This window comes from Saccopteryx leptura, chromosome 3, assembly GCF_036850995.1.
Source record: "Saccopteryx leptura isolate mSacLep1 chromosome 3, mSacLep1_pri_phased_curated, whole genome shotgun sequence".
Classification (NCBI taxonomy): Eukaryota; Metazoa; Chordata; class Mammalia; order Chiroptera; family Emballonuridae; genus Saccopteryx; species Saccopteryx leptura.
The window spans coordinates 126,723,085-126,737,888 of record NC_089505.1 but is presented as its reverse complement, the minus strand read 5'-3'; the positions used below and the strand labels follow the sequence as shown (position 1 = coordinate 126,737,888).

Genomic DNA, 14,804 nt, shown 5'->3' with positions numbered 1-14,804 from the left:
TCTTTATCATTATATATACTTTTTAGATTGTAGTGCTACTATATCTACATAGCTATTTTCTCTACTATACTTGAGTTTCTTATGGGAAGTTATTAGAAATATATATAATTCAGTGTGAACTCCTAACATTTTAAGGTGGTAGGTGATAAGCACTGTATAGAACTAGATAGGATCTTTTTTTTTTTTTTTTAATTTTATTTATTTATTTATTTTTTACAAAGACAGAGAGTGAGTCAGAGAGAGGGATAGACAGGGACAGACAGACAGGAACAAAGAGAGATGAGAAGCATCAATCATTAGTTTTTCATTGCGTGTTGCAACACCTTAGTTGTTCATTGATTGCTTTCTCATATGTGCCTTGACCGCGGGCCTTCAGCAGACTGAATAACCCCTTGCTGGAGCCAGCGACCTTGGGTTCAAGCTGGTGAGCTTTTGCTCAAACCAGATAAGCCCGCGTTCAAGCTGGCGACCTCGGGGTCTCGAACCTGGGTCCTCAGCATCCCAGTCCGACGCTCTATCCACTGCGCCACCACCTGGTCAGGCTAGATAGGATCTTAAGGCTCATGTACACCCCAATAGTTCAAGTAATTTGTTTAAATTCACAAAATGAGTTTACAAATTAGATCCTGATTCCTAGTACAGGGCTATTTCCCTCTCTATTAAGGAGTAATTTGCCTCTATGAAAAGAAATTAATATACTACTTCAGAAGTAACAAAAATAATTTTTAAAAACTAAAACATGAGAAAAGCCTGACCAGGCGGTGGCGCAGTGGATAGAGCGTTGGACTGGGATGCGGAGGACCCAGGTTCGAGACCCCGGAGGTCGCCAGCTTGAGCGCGGGCTCATCTGGTTTGAGCAAAGCTCACCAGCTTGGATTTAAGGTCGCTGGCTCGAGCAAGGGGTTATTCCTCTGCTGAAGGCCCACGGTCAAGGCACATATTAGAAAGCAATCAATGAACAACTAAGGTGTCGCAACGAAAAACTGATGATTGATGCTTCTCATCTCTCTCTGTTCCTATCTGTCTGTCCCTATCTATCCCTCTCTCTGACTCTCTCTCTCTGTCCCTGTAAAAAAACAAAAACAAACAAACAAACAAAAAAACCATGAGAAGATGCCCTGGCCAAATAGCTCAGCTGGTTAGAGCATCATCCCAAAGCACAGAGGTTGCTGGTTCGATCCCTGGTCAGGGCACACACAGGAACAGAAACAGATTGATGTTCCTGTCTCTCTCTCTCTCTTTCTCTCTCTTTCCTTTCCTCTCTCTCTCTCTCTAAAAATCAATAAAATACACAGTTAATTTTTTTTAAATCAGAAAATACACAATGCTGCCTAAAAACAATACAAACGAAAATGAAAACTGTCTAGTGGTCTGCATAGAGGAGACAACACTTACCCTGACAATGAAGAGCTCAGCACCAAGCTGTGCAGTTTGTTCTGTAGAAAGCTGAAAGTAAGCAGACAAAGTAAATGTCCAAGAACCCACTGGTGTGAGTTTAATATCGTTCGTTGTAACAGACTCCAAAGGTAAGACAAAAAACTCTCTGATCAACCTGGAATTCTGCAATATTGAATGCAGTTTGAATAAGCAGGCTGGCAAAAAGGCTTACTAATGTTTGTGGCTTATTTGGGAAAACCGTCCTATAGGGGAAAACACAAATTCAGGTACCTTGGCAGCCAAGATGGAAATGATAGCAACTGCCATCCTTTGCATGTTTTGATCTTCATGGTTGCAGAGCCACTGCATGACAAGCTTGGCTGCTTCAAACCTGAAAACACACAAATGGGTTCCAGAATTATTCCCAGAGGCTCAGGCAGTTTCAGAGCCCCAGAAACTGATATTACAACTTAAGTGGGTAAGAAGAAAAGGGAAAATTTCTCTTAATGAATAGAGAATAATTATACTTAGTGTTCTGGAGATGGTACCTCATTATTAATTCTGAAAATACTTTTAAAGAAACAAGAGTCAAAACCATTTGGCATTCAAGTTCTAAAATTATAACATATTCCCATTCTGTAGTGATTTTTATATCGTAATAGTAAGTTCTTTCTGGTTTCCTCACAATTTCTAGCACAATAGGAAGTCATCCATTCACAAACATTTATTGAGCTCCTGTCTTGTGCCACACATTGTTCTTGGTTCTAGAGATAGAGAAGTGAATAAAATAAAAATATCTTGACTCTCATAGGGCTTATACTCTGTAATAAATCAGATAATAAGTAAAGTATATGGTACGATTAGGTACTGACAGGTTCTTTTTTTTTTACCTTTTTTTTTTTTTTTTTAGATTTTTATTTATTTTTATTCATTATATAGAGGGGAGAGAGAGAGAGAGAGAGAGAGAGAGAGAGAGAGAAGGGGGGAGGAGCAGAAAGCATCAACTCCCATATGTGCCTTGACCAGGCAAGCCCAGGGTTTTGAACCGGCAACCTCAGCGTTTCCAGGTTGACACTTTATCCACTGCACCACCACAGGTCAGGCCCTGACAGGTTCTTTAGGGAAAAAAAAGCAGGGAAAGAGAGAATATGAAACGTTAAAATTTTATGTAGGGTGGCTAGGGAAGGCCTCACTGAAACTTTCAAGGAAGAGCTAGCTGGGTAGAAATCTAGCGGAAAAGTATTCCAGGCAGAGGTAATGAGAAACACAATGACAATGGCACTGGAGTGAGAGTGCGCCTGAAGGTCTTGAAACATAGCATGGAAGCCAGTGAGGCCAGGACAGAGAGAACAAAGGAAAGAGCAGTACTAAGAAATGAGGTCAGAGGTAACAGGGGAGTCAGGACTTATAATCTTTATTTTTTCTTTTTTTAAGATTTTACTTACTGATTTTACAGACAAAGGGGAGAGTGGAACAAGAAGTAGTTGCTTCACTCTAGCTGTTTATTGGTTGTTTGTTGTGTGTGCGTTGACAGGGCAAAACCAGGATTTCAAACTGGAGACCTCAGCATTCCAGGTCAGCGCTCTATCTACTGCGCCACCACAGGCAAGTTTTTAATATTCTTAAATTTTATTTTAGGAAAAGAGGGAAGGAGGGAGGGAGGGACAGAGACAGCAACTTAGATCTGTTCCTGTATGTGCCCTGACTAGGGATTGAACCTACAACCTCTGTGCTTTGAGATGATGCTCTAATCAACTGAACCATCCAGCCAGGGAAGCTAATCTAGTCTCAACAAAAAACTAGTCTTCACTCTGAATGAGATGAAAGCCATGGAGGGATTCTGAGCAGAGATATGACAGGAACTGATTTAAGTTTTTTTGTTGTTGTTGATTTGTAGCAAGAGACAGACAGGAAGGGAGAGAGATGAGAAGCATCAATTCTTCATGGGGCACCTTAGTTGTTCATTGATTGCTTTCTAATATGTGCCTTGACCAGGGGGCTCCAGCTGAGCCAATGACCCCTTGATCAAGCCAGTGACTTTGGGCTACAAGCCAGTGTGACCTTTAGTCTCAAGCCAGCGACCATGGGTCACATCTATGATCCCATGCTCAAGCCAGAAAACCTGTGCTCAAGCTGGCAATCTTGGGGTTTCAAACCTGGGTCCTCAGCATCCCAGCCCAACACTCTATCCACTGCACCTCTGCCTGGTCAGGCCTGACTTAGGTGTTGTTTTTTTTCTTTTATAGAGAGAGAGAGTCAGAGAGAGGGATAGACAGGGACAGACAGACAGGAACGGAGAAATGAGAAGCATCAATTATTAGTTTTTCGTTGCACGTTGCAACACCTTAGTTGTTCATTGATTGCTTTCTCATATGTGCCTTGACCTCCGGCCTTCAGCAGACCGAGTAACACCTTGCTCGAGCCAGTGACCTTGGGCTCAAGCTCGTGAGCTTTTTGCTCAAGCCAGATGAGCCCGCGCTCAAGTTGGCGATCTCAGGGTCTTGAACCTGGGTCCTCCGCATCCCAGTCCGATGCTCTATTCACTGCACCACCGCCTGGTCAGGCAGGAGTTAGCCTGTATTATCACCTTCTACTACTTACTAACTTTGGGACCTAGGCAAGTTAGTAAATCTCTCCAAACTTCAAAATTCTCATTTGTAAAATAGTAAGATCTATTCCATAGGCTTGTTGTGAGGATTGAATGATATCATATATCAAGTTTAAGACTTAGTACAGAACTTGACACACACCAAGCTTTTGATAAAGGTTATTTTTACAAGTATTGTTATTGACTTTCTATTCCTTTATTTGTGCAGTTCCTAAAACATAAAACAATCAACTCAACCCGCTCATCTTCAGAGCAATATACCATGGTGTAAAAAGTGGAGGTAGAGGCTCTGAGTCAGTCTGGATTTAAATCTAAAGTCTGCTACTTACTATCTTACCACCTTGAACAAGTTACTAAACTTCTCTCTGCCTCTGTTTCCTTATCTGTAAAATAAAGATTACAAAAGCAGTAATTTCACAGAACTCTGTTGTAAGGACTGAAGAGGCGTATGTAAAACACAGTACAGGCCCTGCCAGTTGGCTCAGCAGTAGAGTGTTGGCCCGGCGTGTGGAAGTCCTGGGTTCGATTCCGGTCAGGGTACACAGGAGAAGCGCCCATCTGCTTCTCCACCCTTCCCCCTCTCCTTCCTCTCTTTCTCTTCCCGTCCTGCAGCCAAGGTTTCAGTGGAGCAAAGTTGGCCTGGGCTGAGGATGGCTCCACGGCCTCTGCGGCTCGGGTGCTAGAATGGTTCAGGCTACAACCGAGCAACACCCCAGATGGGCAGAGCATCGCCCCCTGATGGGCATGCCGGGTGGAATCTGGTTGGGCACATGTGGGAGTCTGTCTGACTGCCTCCCTGCTTCTAACTTCGGTAAAATACTAAACAAACAAACAACCAAAAAACACAGCACAGTGCCTGGCATGATCAATGCTTCATACACTTGTTATCTTTATTATCTCAAATGATTACCAATTAGATGGACTCTTTTCCTCTTGTTTGAGGGCCCAATGTATTCTGTCATCTTCCTCTATAAAACTTCATCTTCTATTATACTTATTCATTTGTCCTTCTATCCATTAAACATCTACTTAAGTGCAGACACAAAGAGAGATTAACCAATCAGTCTCTGACCACAAAGAAGCTCAATTCTAGTAGAGTGCATTGGATATAAAATAAACTAAGTAGTCTATATGATATATAATTATATTTTATCAAACTATTAATTTTATTTTATTTTATTTATTTATTTTTTTTCATTTTTCTGAAGCTGGAAACAGGGAGAGACAGTCAGACAGACTCCCGCACGCGCCCGACCGGGATCCACCCGGCACGCCCACCATGGGGCGACGCTCTGCCCACCAGGGGGCGATGCTCTGCCCATCCTGGGCGTCGCCATGTTGCGACCAGAGCCACTCTAGCGCCTGGGGCAGAGGCCACAGAGCCATCCCCAGCGCCCGGGCCATCTTTGCTCCAATGGAGCCTTGGCTGCGGGAGGGGACGAGAGAGACAGAGAGGAAAGCGCGGCAGAGGGGTGGAGAAGCAAATGGGCGCTTCTCTGTGTGCCCTGGCCGGGAATCGAACCCGGGTCCTCCGCACGCTAGGCCGACGCTCTACCGCTGAGCCAACCGGCCAGGGCAAACTATTAATTTTAAATAGTAAATGGAACACCTCATTCTTCAGCCATGCCAGATAACAGTGCACTGTTAACAAAATAAAAGTAAATCATAGTAAAACTGCTGATTGAAGCCCTGCCAGTTGGCTCAGCAGTAGAGTGTTGGCCTGGCATGTGGAAGTCTCAGGTTCGATTCCCAGTCAGGGTACACAGGAGAAGCAACCATCTGCTCCTCCACCCTTCCCCCTCCTTTCTCTCTCTCTCTCTTATCCTCCCATAGCTATAGCTTGAGTAGTTCGAGCAGGTTGGCCCCAGGCACTGAGGATGGCTCCATGGCCTCGCTTCAGGTGCTGAAATGGTTAAGTTGCCAAGCAATGGAGCAGCAGCCTCAGATGGGCAGAGCATCACCCTGAAGGTGGCTTGCTGGTGGATCCTGGCATGCGGGAGTCTGTCTCTGCCTCCCTGCCTACCCGCCGCTCACTTAACAAGAAAAGCAAAACAAAACCCTCTGCTGTGCCTGACCTGTGGTGGCGCAATGGATAAAGCATCGACCTGGAATGCTGAGGTCACTGGTTCAAAACCCTGGGCTTGCCTGGTCGAGGCATACATGAGAGTTGATGCTTCCTTTTCCTCCCCCCCTTCTCTCTCTCTATCTTTCTCTCTCTCTAAAAATGAATAAATAAAATCTAAAAAAGAAACCAACCTGCTGTTTGAGAAATATACTTTTCATTAAATAATAACAAAGTATAAATTTATTTTTAAAAATATCATCATTCAGCGGTAGAGCGTCGGCCTAGCGTGCGGAGGACCCGGGTTCGATTCCCGGCCAGGGCACACAGGAGAAGCGCCCATTTGCTTCTCCACCCCTCCGCCACGCTTTCCTCTCTGTCTCTCTCTTCCCCTCCCGCAGCCAAGGCTCCATTGGAGCAAAGATGGCCCGGGCGCTGGGGATGGCTCTGTGGCCTCTGCCTCAGGCGCTAGAGTGGCTCTGGTCGCAACATGGCGACCCCCAGGATGGGCAGATTATCGCCCCCTGGTGGGCAGAGCGTAGCCCCTGGTGGGCGTGCCGGGTGGATCCCGGTCGGGCGCATGCGGGAGTCTGTCTGACTGTCTCTCCCCGTTTCCAGCTTCAGAAAAATGAAAAAAAAAAAAAAATATATATCATCATTAAAAAAAAAAACAGGGAGGGGGAGGGGCACAGAGAACTAGATAGAGGGTGACGGAGGACAATCTGACTATGGGCGAGGGGTATGCAACATAATTTAATGACAAGATAACCTAGACATGTCTTCTTTGAATATATGTACCCTAATTTATTAATGTCATCCCATTAACATTAATAAAAATTTATTAAAAAAACAACAACTTTAAAATAGTAAAATGAGGCCCTGGCCGGTTGGCTCAGCAGTATAGCATTGACCTGACATGTGGAAGTCCTGGGTTCGACTCAGGGCACACAGGAAAGGTGACCATCTGCTGCTCTCCTCCACCCCTCTCCCTTCGTTTTCTTTCTCTTCCCCTCCTGCAGCCATGGCTCAATTGATTTGAGCACATCGGCCCCAGGCACTGAGAATGACTCCTTTGAACCTCTGCCTCAGGTGCTAAAAATAGCTTGGTTGCAAGTATGGCCCCAGATGGACAGAGCATTGGCCCCAGATGGGAGTTGCTGGGTGGATCCTTGTTGGGGCACATTTGGCAATCTATCCTTCTATCTCACCTACTCTTCTTAAAAAAAAAAAGAATAAAATTATCTTTTTAGCTCCCAAATCATAATGTTTAGAAAAAAATTCTTTATATTTAATGCAATCCACTTTTCCTTTAACCTCTGCTTAAAAGTTTCTTCTTAAAAAATTTCTTCTATAGCCTGACCGGATGGTGGCAGAGTGGATAGATCATCGACCTGTGACACTGAGGACCCAGGTTTGTAACCCTGAAGTTGCAAGCATGAGCATGGGGTTGCTGGCTTGAGCAAGAGATCACTGGCTCAGCTGAGCTGACCACCCATCAAGGCACATATGAGAAGCAATCAATGAACAACTAAAGTGCTGCAACTATGAGTTGATTCTTTTCATCTCTCTGCCTTCCTGTCTGTCTGTCTCTGGCAAAAATAAATTAATTCTGTAATTTAATATTAAATAATAAAAATAATAGATATGATACAGAGAAAAGAACATTGGACCTAGAACCAGACGACTTCTAGCCTGAGAGTTACTAGTCACAAAACCATGGGCAAGGCCCTGGCCGGTTGGCTCAGCGGTAGAGCGTCGGCCTGGCGTGCGGGGGACCCAGGTTCGATTCCCGGCCAGGGAACATAGGAGAAGCGCCCATTTACTTCTCCACCCCCAACCCTCCTTCCTCTCTGTCTCTCTCTTCCCCTCCCGCAGCCAAGGCTCCATTGGAGCAAAGATGGCCCGGGCACTGGGGATGGCTCCTTGGCCTCTGCCCCAGGCGCTAGAGTGGCTCTGGTTGTGGCAGAGCGATGCCCCGGAGGGGCAGAGCATCGCCCCCTGGTGGGCAGAGTGTCGCCCCTGGTGGGCGTGCCGGGTGGATCCTGGTCGGGCGCATGCGGGAGCCTGTCTGACTGTCTCTCCCCGTTTCCAGCTTCAGAAAAAAAAATACAAACAAAAACAAAACAAACCTTGGGCAAGACATTGAATCTCTATATGCCTCAGTTTCTATAGCCTATATTGTGTGGATATTCTAAAAACTATAATCAATATAAATTCTTAAGCAAAGGGCTTGGAAAGCAGGGGACCAATCTGCTATTATGAATGTCAAGGTGTTAAACTAGAAAAAATAGATTTAAACATTCTATAAGGCAATACATAATCCCATCCACTGTATACCAGGGATATCCTAACTGGTAAGAAATGACTCAAAACAGATTTCCAAAATTGTGTTTTGTCCCATTTTAAGTTCTAGAATTATCACTTGCCTATTAAATGGAACATCTTGAAGGATCCGGTCACTGCAAAGTGAAAGGAGGCAATTCTTCTGTAACTAAAGAACCAAAGAAAGAAAAAATAAATCCTGAATAAAATATTGCTTTGTTATTTTTTAAACAGGGGTAGCCTCTATTTAAAAAAAAAAGAAAAGGAGGAAGACTGATGAAATACCACTTATTTCTTACAACCTTTATTCTGGCCACCTACTGTTGAAAGATTGATTCCCACTGGACCCATATATGTTTACCAGCACATATATTTTCTTTTCCATTAGATGAGAAAAAGGATAATGAATAGGATAGTTCCAGCAATTTCCCTCTGTCTGGTAGGCTTTGGGTGAGTTCTGCTTTGTCTTCTGTCTACCTGGCTTCCAAAGGCCATGAAACACAAGGTTTAAAGTTCATCTAGTTTGAGGGAAGCTGACTTTAATGATCCACTCGCCAATCTGGGCTGCCATTTTTACTTGGTTTTGGACCTCTTGAGTATTTTCTACTAACTTGCCAACTCACTGCTAAATTTTAAGAGTTAAAAATACAATTTAAGAAGTATTTTGAATATTCATCGAGAGGATAAAAACTAGGTTAAGTAGTCTATCATACTGCTAGAAATAGAAAATCCATGCCTTATTTCTTTTTTTTTTTTTCATGTCTTATTTCTTTATCCCAATACTTGACAGTGTCTGGCCCAAAACAGATGCTCTAAGACTATTTGCTGAAATTATCATAAACTCAAGATTGAGTTTGAAGATGAGTTTTATATGGCTTGTACTATTTCCCTCAACATTTGGATTTAAATACTATTTTGGCAGGGAAAGCACACTTTAGTTTTCTAATTCTCTGTTGTCCTGTACTTAGTCATACCACAAATTTATTACTTTACAGTTTCCTAAGGCATTTGAATTTCCAGCCTTGGTCTACCAAATTAAACTATATGGAGGTAGAAGATGGGTAAGAGACACTAAAAGGATTATTTGAATGGTAATTCTCATATGCTTACCTGCTGGTGATTAGGAAAATGTTCCATGGCTTTGAGCAGCAAATGGGTCACATCAGCCAGAAGTCGAACAGGCATTCCTGCAGCAAGATCCTGCTTCGTTAAGTTAAACACACAGGCACTTGCAGCAAGTTGCACTGGCAAATTCATAGGGTGGTTTCTCATCCCAGTGACCACAAGCTGGAAAAAAAAATGAGTTCTCTTAATCTACCTTATAAATCCAAGCCCTCTTCATGTAGCAACATTATCTTGTTGATCTATAATAATTTCTTTCTTTTCTTTTCTTTTCTTTTTAACAGAGGCAGAGATAGACAGGGACAGACAGGAACAGAGAGAGATGAGAAGCATCAATCACTAGTTTCTCGTTGCGCGTTGCGACTTCTTAGTTGTTCATTGACTGCTTTTTCATATGTGTCTTAACCGTGGGCCTTCAGCAGACTGAGTAACCCCCTGCTGGAGCCAGCGACCTTCGGTCCAAGCCGGTGAGCTTTTTGCTCAAACCAGATGAGCCTGCACTCAAGCTGGCGACCTTGGGGTCTCAAACCTGGATCCTTCCGCATCCCAGTCCGGTGCTCTATCTACTGCGCCACCGCCTGGTCAGGTATCTATAATAGTTTCTAAGATGTCTTTAGTATATTTTTTATCCTCATGTGCAAAGTGCCTAGGACATAGCAGTTATTCACTAGAATTTAGTTTCTGCCTACCTGGTAGAAGTAGGCATCAAGCTGTTCAAGTCCAGAGATTTTTCTGTAAGGCTAATGAATCTTTTCAATTCAGATAATTTGTTTTGTATTTCTAAACCTAGTACAATGCTTGTTATATGCTTAACACTAAATAAACTCTTACTGACTTCAATAGAGTAAAAATAGAGCCAAATTTCATTTTTAGATGAGATTGGGCACGTTCAGGGTAGTATGGCAATAGACTAAACACTTTTTTTTCTAATTTTTACTTTTATTAGCATTTATTTCATGCTGACTTAACTCCTGGGCCATAGTTTTTGTTTCTTCAGTTTTTTCTGGGATGTCTTTTTCTTTCATGCAACCTTTTCTTCTGGGTTAGGGACAATCTGCTCTTTTTTCAGTAAGGATCACCTCAATGTGGCGGGTGGCCCTTACTCATGTATGGGCTAATCTGCCCCAAGCTCTGTAAATTCTGTGCTGTATTTTAGGAACTTTGTTCACCTGGATGTGCTCAATAACCAGACTCTACAAACGCTGAAGTTCAACATTAGTCTGCATCTTTAAGCACATGCAGCAAAAATCCAGCACTCTTTTTTTTTTCTCCTGTGGCAGAGACAAAGAGAGTCAGAGAGAGGGAGAGATAGGGACAGACAGACAGGAAGGGAGAGAGATGAAAAACATCAATTCTTCTTTGCGGTTCCTTAGTTGTTCATTGATTGATTTCTCATATGTGCCTTGACCCAGGAGGCTACAGCAGACCAAGTTACCCTTTGCTCGAGCCAGCGACCTAGGGCTCAAGCTGGTGAGCCTTGTTCAAACCCGATGAGCCCGTGCTCAAGCTGGCGACCTCGGGATCTCAAACCTGGGTCCTCCGCATCCCAGTCCGACACTCTATCCACTGCACCACGGCCTGGTCAGGCTCCAGCACTCTTTTTATTTATTTATTTTTAATTCAGCATTCTTTCTCTCTCTTTTTTCCCCCCTCTTCTTTTCCAAGTGAGAGGAGGGGAGATATAGAGACAGACTCCCGCATGTACCCAGACCAGAATCCACCCAGCAACCCCCATCTGGGAGTGATACTCTGCCCATCTGGGGCGGTGTTCATATTTTTAGTGCCTAAGGCAGAGGCTCCACAGAGTCATCCTCAACACCAGGCAATGGGCTCAAAGTAATTGAGCCATGGCTGTGGAGGGGGAGGGAAAGAAGGAGAGGGGAAGAGAAGCAGATGGTCACTTTTCCTGTGTGCCCTGACCAGGAATCGAACCTGGGACATCCTCATACCAGGCTGACACTCTACCACTGAGCCAACTGACCACGGCCAAAATTCAGCATTCATTTTGGGCCACTGACCCCACATCCTCCCCTACTGTTTGGCCTGGGCACACTTACCAACTCCACCATTTCACTGGCAAAATAGCACAAATTGCTTCTGTCAAGTTACATCCTTCAGATAACTTGGTGGCTTTTCAAATATGCATACCTTTGATGGCCTGGGCAGTTTCACAACTGTTCTTAAAGTGAACACCCTTTGATTTGCATGATTTTGTGGGGTTTTCTGGGTTAAGTGAATAGCAAATCATTGAGGTCACTTCAGGCCACTTACGGAAAGTAAGTAGTATTCCAGACTTCTGGTGGACAAAGACCACATCCTAAGCAATTAACAAAATTAAAAATCTTCCTGTCTTACTTCAAAACAGTCTTAAAAAACTGTCTTTGTTAAAATAAAATGGATTAGTCATGAAAACACAGAGGGTTCATAAATGGCACAAAAAAGTGCTTGTGAAATTCCATTATTGTATTCTAGAAAGAGCCTATATGGAAGCAAACAGGGCATACTGCAGTGTTCTGATTCCAGTCACATACTTCCATTTCCTACTACAACTGGTGAAAAAATATCACACTGGTCACTGGTTTTGGGTTGTTAAATATAATCTGGAAGGCATTTATATTGCTTAATGAGACTACTATAAAACTTCAATAACATTATATAACTATCTTCTCTCTTTCTCATTTACTACTAATAACTGAAATCACACATTATCAATCATATTACAAAAAAAAGTCAAAGACTAAATACAAATTTTCACCAGTCTTCTTTACAAAACCATCATCTATCCAGGTACATAATAAAAAAACTTTCATATCCAGTTTCTTACTCTTACCTTTAAAATTTCTGGCTTTGTTTTTTCCATCACATGTGTCAGGCTGAAAAGGTGAAACAGAGCTTCCCGGACAAAGAACGCCCGTTCACTGTACCTCTTCAGTGCTTCTGCAATCTGTGTTTCATTGGCTTCTCCAGATACCTTTGAACATAGCCAGAAAATTAGCTTTTAGGATTCTTTTCAACCCTCTAATTTTTTTTTTCAACGCTCTAACTTTCTATAGCCAAACATCATTTGTGTCCCTGGCCAAGTGGTTCAGTTGGTTAGAGTATCATTCCAATACACGAAAGCTCGGGGAATCCAGGTCAGGGCACACACAAGAATCAACCAATGAATGCATAAAAGTAAGTGGAATAACAAATGATGCTTCTTTCTCTCTCCCTCCCCTCCTTCCTCTCTCTCTCTCAAAATCAATTAAAAAATCACTTGTATGGATGGCATCCAGGATAGCTACATACGGCTTAAAACCAATCAGAATAATAATTTTCCAACCCATCCAGAATAGCCATCCTATGAAGGTGCACATATGCTAGAGAACTATATATTAGATAGGCTCAGACCCTACTATAAGCCTATGGGCAAAATTGTCAACACTGTACCTAAAATAAATCTCAAGTCATTTAACACTATTTACAAGGTCTTGCCTTGGGATTAGACTTTTACTGCCTCTTTAGATAATCCTCTACCTCAACATAAAATGTTATAGCCATACTGGCTTTTTCCTGATATTTCAATAAGCCAACCTCTTTCCCAACATAAGGCCATCATATATAATATCCTCTGACTGAAATCTGTCTCTCTTTGACTAATTGCTCAATCTTCCCAATTCAAGTTAAATGATACTTCTTTAGAGAGGCCTTCTCTGACTCACCAATCTAAACCAGGTTCCAAAAACTAACTCCTTCATAGCTATTATAATCCCCCCAACTAGACTCACCCATTAACCACTGTATCCCAACAACTAGCATTATGTGTGCCTCACCATAAGCACTCAGTAAGTGTTCATCATGTAAATGCATTATTTAATTTCTTCAGATTTATCAAGCTTCCATTCAGAATCAAGAAGTTCTGTTCAAAATTATGTCCATCTAGGAATTTCCCATTTATACAGGTTAATACACTTAACTTAAAACTATGGTTCATGTATTATTGGGTAACCAAATGTACATAACAAGAAGTGGCTCTTTATAAAAGTAATCAAACTAATAAGTAAAAAAGAAATTATTAAAAGAGCACCATGATCCCCAATGAATTAATGAAACTAGGTATTAGGAATCAACAACTATTAACATCACAGAAATAAAACAGCTAGACATGTTGTTTGGCTGTTAATTAAACACTCAACACCTTAAGGGTCCTGCCAAAGGTATCAAATATGAGTATAATTAAGTCTCAATATTCAGAAAATTCAAAGACAGGGAAATATGCACCAAGAGTATACAATGGAGGCCTGACCAGGCAGTGGCTAAGTAGATAGGCCAATGGTTCTCAAACTTTTTGAAGTCGGGGCGCATTTAAAATCCTACAAATAATTATAGGCACACTATATACAAGTTTCTGAGAAATACGTTATAATAATTAAGTCAAATATTAAAGAAAAAATATAAAGTCCAAGCGTGCTTTTATGGTAATTAAATGAAATAAATACAAAATTAAATTTATTCTGACATTAAAAATTTTTGTTACATTTTTTGAGTTATGCTTTTTAGAATTCGTAAAAAAGAGGGGTTAAAGATTTTTTAAAAGACAAAAAAGTTATCTTTTTACATATATAGATACATTCTTAGTAAGATTTAGTAAATTCTGTAGGTCCCAACATGAATGTGTTTTTTCATTCTTGTGTTTATGAGAAACGTGAGCCTGATGAGTCCTAGCTATTTCTTCCATGTTTGGGCATATATTTGAAAGGCAAACTCTCATTTCCTTATCAATACATTGAATAATTCCTCTCTTTTTACTCTTAATTGTGTTGAGTGCTGAAAACCCTCACATCATACATATCATCTTAACTTTACACCAAACAAAGGATAGAAGAAACTTGCCTCCAGTCTTTCTGGAGAACATAGGGGGTAGTGTAAACAATCCAGCACCACAGCTTAACAGCCTTTTGCAACCTAATCAGGCAAGTGAGGTAGGGGGTTGGGCAGACTGTCAGCTGACAGCCAATTCCCTACACCTCTGCTCCCCAAAATCTAAACTCCAAAAACCCTGTTGGTTTTTTGGTCCCCAACAGGCACAAATTTCTCTGTAATACCATAGGGCACACCTGGAAATCTTCTAGGGTGCACCAGTACACCCTGGCGCACATTTTGAGAACCATGGGATAGGCCGTCGGCCTGAAATACTGAGGACCCAGGTTCAAAACTCGAGGTCACCAGCTTGAGCACCGGCTTATCTGGCTTGAGTGAGGGGTCACCAGCTTGAGTGTAGGCTCACCTCACCAGCTTGAGTGTAGGATCATAGACATGATCTCATGGTTGCTG

General features: G+C 42.3%; 2 protein-coding genes across 2 annotated transcripts in view; one reads left to right on the top strand and one right to left on the bottom strand.

Annotated features, from left to right (window-relative positions):
• The window catches only part of ECHDC2 (enoyl-CoA hydratase domain containing 2), a 234,551-nt gene that overhangs the window by 159,039 nt on the left and 60,708 nt on the right, over positions 1–14,804 (top strand). The gene's annotated exons all lie outside the window — the stretch shown is intronic.
• The window catches only part of ZYG11B (zyg-11 family member B, cell cycle regulator), a 92,674-nt gene that overhangs the window by 23,754 nt on the left and 54,116 nt on the right, over positions 1–14,804 (bottom strand). The window contains exons 4-8 of the mRNA XM_066376333.1: positions 12,322–12,462; positions 9,480–9,656; positions 8,474–8,538; positions 1,669–1,768; positions 1,396–1,446 (exon numbers count right to left, since the gene is read on the bottom strand). Of these exons, the coding sequence (XP_066232430.1) occupies positions 1,396–1,446; positions 1,669–1,768; positions 8,474–8,538; positions 9,480–9,656; positions 12,322–12,462 (534 nt within the window). The remainder of the gene's footprint in view (positions 1–1,395; positions 1,447–1,668; positions 1,769–8,473; positions 8,539–9,479; positions 9,657–12,321; positions 12,463–14,804) is intronic.